The sequence below is a fragment of the Notamacropus eugenii genome, chromosome 1 (assembly GCF_028372415.1).
Source record: "Notamacropus eugenii isolate mMacEug1 chromosome 1, mMacEug1.pri_v2, whole genome shotgun sequence".
Classification (NCBI taxonomy): domain Eukaryota; kingdom Metazoa; phylum Chordata; class Mammalia; order Diprotodontia; family Macropodidae; genus Notamacropus; species Notamacropus eugenii.
Genome location: NC_092872.1, coordinates 4,525,150 through 4,527,500, shown reverse-complemented (window position 1 = coordinate 4,527,500; position 2,351 = coordinate 4,525,150). Strand labels below are relative to the sequence as shown.

The 2,351-nt window shown below is 63.7% G+C and overlaps 1 protein-coding gene across 1 annotated transcript in view; it reads right to left on the bottom strand.

Moving 5' to 3' along the window:
* CACNA2D2 (calcium voltage-gated channel auxiliary subunit alpha2delta 2) overlaps positions 1 to 1,767 on the bottom strand; it is a 430,484-nt gene extending 428,717 nt beyond the window's left edge. The window contains exon 1 of the mRNA XM_072650522.1: positions 1,530 to 1,767. Coding sequence (XP_072506623.1) covers positions 1,530 to 1,687 — 158 coding nt within the window. The 5' untranslated portion in view covers positions 1,688 to 1,767. The remainder of the gene's footprint in view (positions 1 to 1,529) is intronic.
* Between the last annotated feature and the right edge of the window lie 584 nt (positions 1,768 to 2,351).

Genomic DNA, 2,351 nt, shown 5'->3' with positions numbered 1-2,351 from the left:
ATGAGAGAAAGTGCTAGGAAAATCACCTTTTTATTAGAAGCTGGAAATAAGGCCTCAGACACTTGATAGAGAGAGACATAAGGGTTTAGAGAAGGAGGTGGCTGTACAAAGGGAAAAGCGAATCCCTGGCTCCAGCCAAAATGTTTTCTCTCCCATCCGCCTCCCCAATTCATTCAGCATCCTTTTTCAAAGAGGTAATTAAGAGCAGAAAATACCAAGGTGCGGGAGGGGAGCGGGAGGGGAGAGGAGGGGATGCTTTATGAGCCTGCAGATAAGGAGCAAGGTGTGACCATGGGGGCTGGGGGGGAATACTCATTGAAAAAGACCAAACACAGACTGTCTCTGGGGAAAGGGCACTGTGTAGAATGAAAAGACCGGGTTATAGTTGGTGCTAAAACTCTGCTAGGCAGGCAATCAGAAGGCTGGAGACAGAATACCAGACACACGGAGTGTCTCTCCATCCCCGAATTTACCCTTCTTCATATCCCTTCTCCCTGAACAGAGGCTTTCTACCAAAGGGGCTCCGGTCCCTCTGGGGACAAGTAGAAGTGTGTGCGTGTGTGTTGAGGGGCGGGGAGGGGGTGAACTAGGTCAGCTTTTTCATGCTCACCCTAAAAAGGCTCAGGGTTGGGCTCCCCGACTGTCTGTAAACATGGTCCCCCCCCCCCACTTCTCCAGACCAGGCTCAGTCAGAGAGAGGGGTGCGCTGCGCAGAGAGAAATGGAGATGCCGGGGCTCGTCATCTTCATGAACTTTCCTATTTCTCTCCCTAGACGATCTCGATCTAGCAAAGAAAGGGGATTCTGATCTCATCTCGGAAGCTTGGTTCTCCTGCGTATACCCGGCCAGGGAAGGGGTTGGGGTATGGACGTCCATCTGGGTCTATCCCTTATAGAATGAACTAAGCAGCCCCTGCAGCCTCCCTCAACCTATCAATGACCCCTCTCTCCACCTCCCCTTCTCTCTCTTCCTCTCTCCCTACTCTACCCTTTCTCTGTCTCTCACCTCCCCTCCGCCTCTCCCACTCCCCTTCTTTCTTCCTGCCCTCCCCCCTCCCCCCTCCCCTCTGCTTCTCTCTCTATTCCTCCTTTCCCCTCTCGGCCTCGTCCCTCCTCCCCTATCCCTCTGTTCGTCTCCTCCTCTCTTCTCTCTACCGCTTCTTTCTCGCCCTTGCCCCCTTTCCCTTTCTCTCTTCGCTTTTCTCCAGCCCAAGTCCTCCCCTCCTATTTCTCATCCCCTCATTCCCTTTCTCTCTCTCTCCGTCTCCTCTGAACCGGCACCCCTTCTGTCCCGGGAGCGACCTCTGCCCCCGGCCCCGTGGACTCCAGAAAGTCAGCGGCGGCGGCGGCGGAGGCTGCTAGCAGCGCAACCTGTCTGCTCCCCAGCCCCCTCCCCTGCCCTGCCCTGCCCTGCCAGCTCGGCTGGGCTCGGCTCCGTTTCGCGCTCCGCCCGCGGCTTCAGCCGCTGCCGCTGTCACTGCCGCCGCCGCTGCCGGGGCTAGGGACGCCGGGCTGCGGCCGGCCACTTACGTGTGCTGCTGGGGGAAGCTGTAGCCGAGGGCGCCGGGCACCGGGACGACCAGCAGCAGCAGCAGGAGGTGGAGGTGGAGGTGGAGGTGGCCGCCGCTGCCGCCGCACACAGCCCGGGCAAGCGAGGAGGCGCCGCAGGTCGGAGCCGACACCGCCATGTTTCCATGAACGACTCCGAGCCCAGCGGAGCAGAGCGGAGCGCAGCGCAGGCACCTCGGACCGGGGAGAAGCTGGGGACCGGCCGGGGGCCGGGGACAGGGCTCCGGGCCGCCTGCTGGGGCCTCGCCTCGCCGCTCCTCTCCCTGCGCTCAGAGCTGCGCCTCTGCTGCGCTGTCCGCGGTACCTGGCCGAGGGAGGCGAGGCGAGGCGAGGGTAGGGGAGCAGTCCCGGGGCTGGGGCCGGCGTTGGGCTGGGAGCCGGGCTGGCTGGGCTGCGCTGCGCCGGGCCGGGCTGGGCAAGGCTGGGCTGGGCTGCGCTGCGCCGCGCTGCCCTGGCCAAGCGGGCTCGGCTCGCCTCGGGCTCGGGCTTGTGCCGCGGCCGCCGGAGCGAACACACTGAGCGAATACAAACTGATACTTTCCTTCAAATATGCAGCCGCCAACCTGCCCGCCCGCCGCCGCCGCCGCCGCCTCCCCCTCCGAGGGGCCCCCCCTCCTCCCCCCGCCCCCCGGCCTGGAGCCGCGCCAGTGCTCTCCTCGGCTCCAGAGCGCCTCCTTCCCTCGCTCTCGCGGCCTTCCGCCACTCCCCCTCCGGGCCGCTCCGCTCCACGAGCCGCCCGCGCGCGACATCGGAGCCGCGCGCGCGCCGGGGACGGGGGGAGGA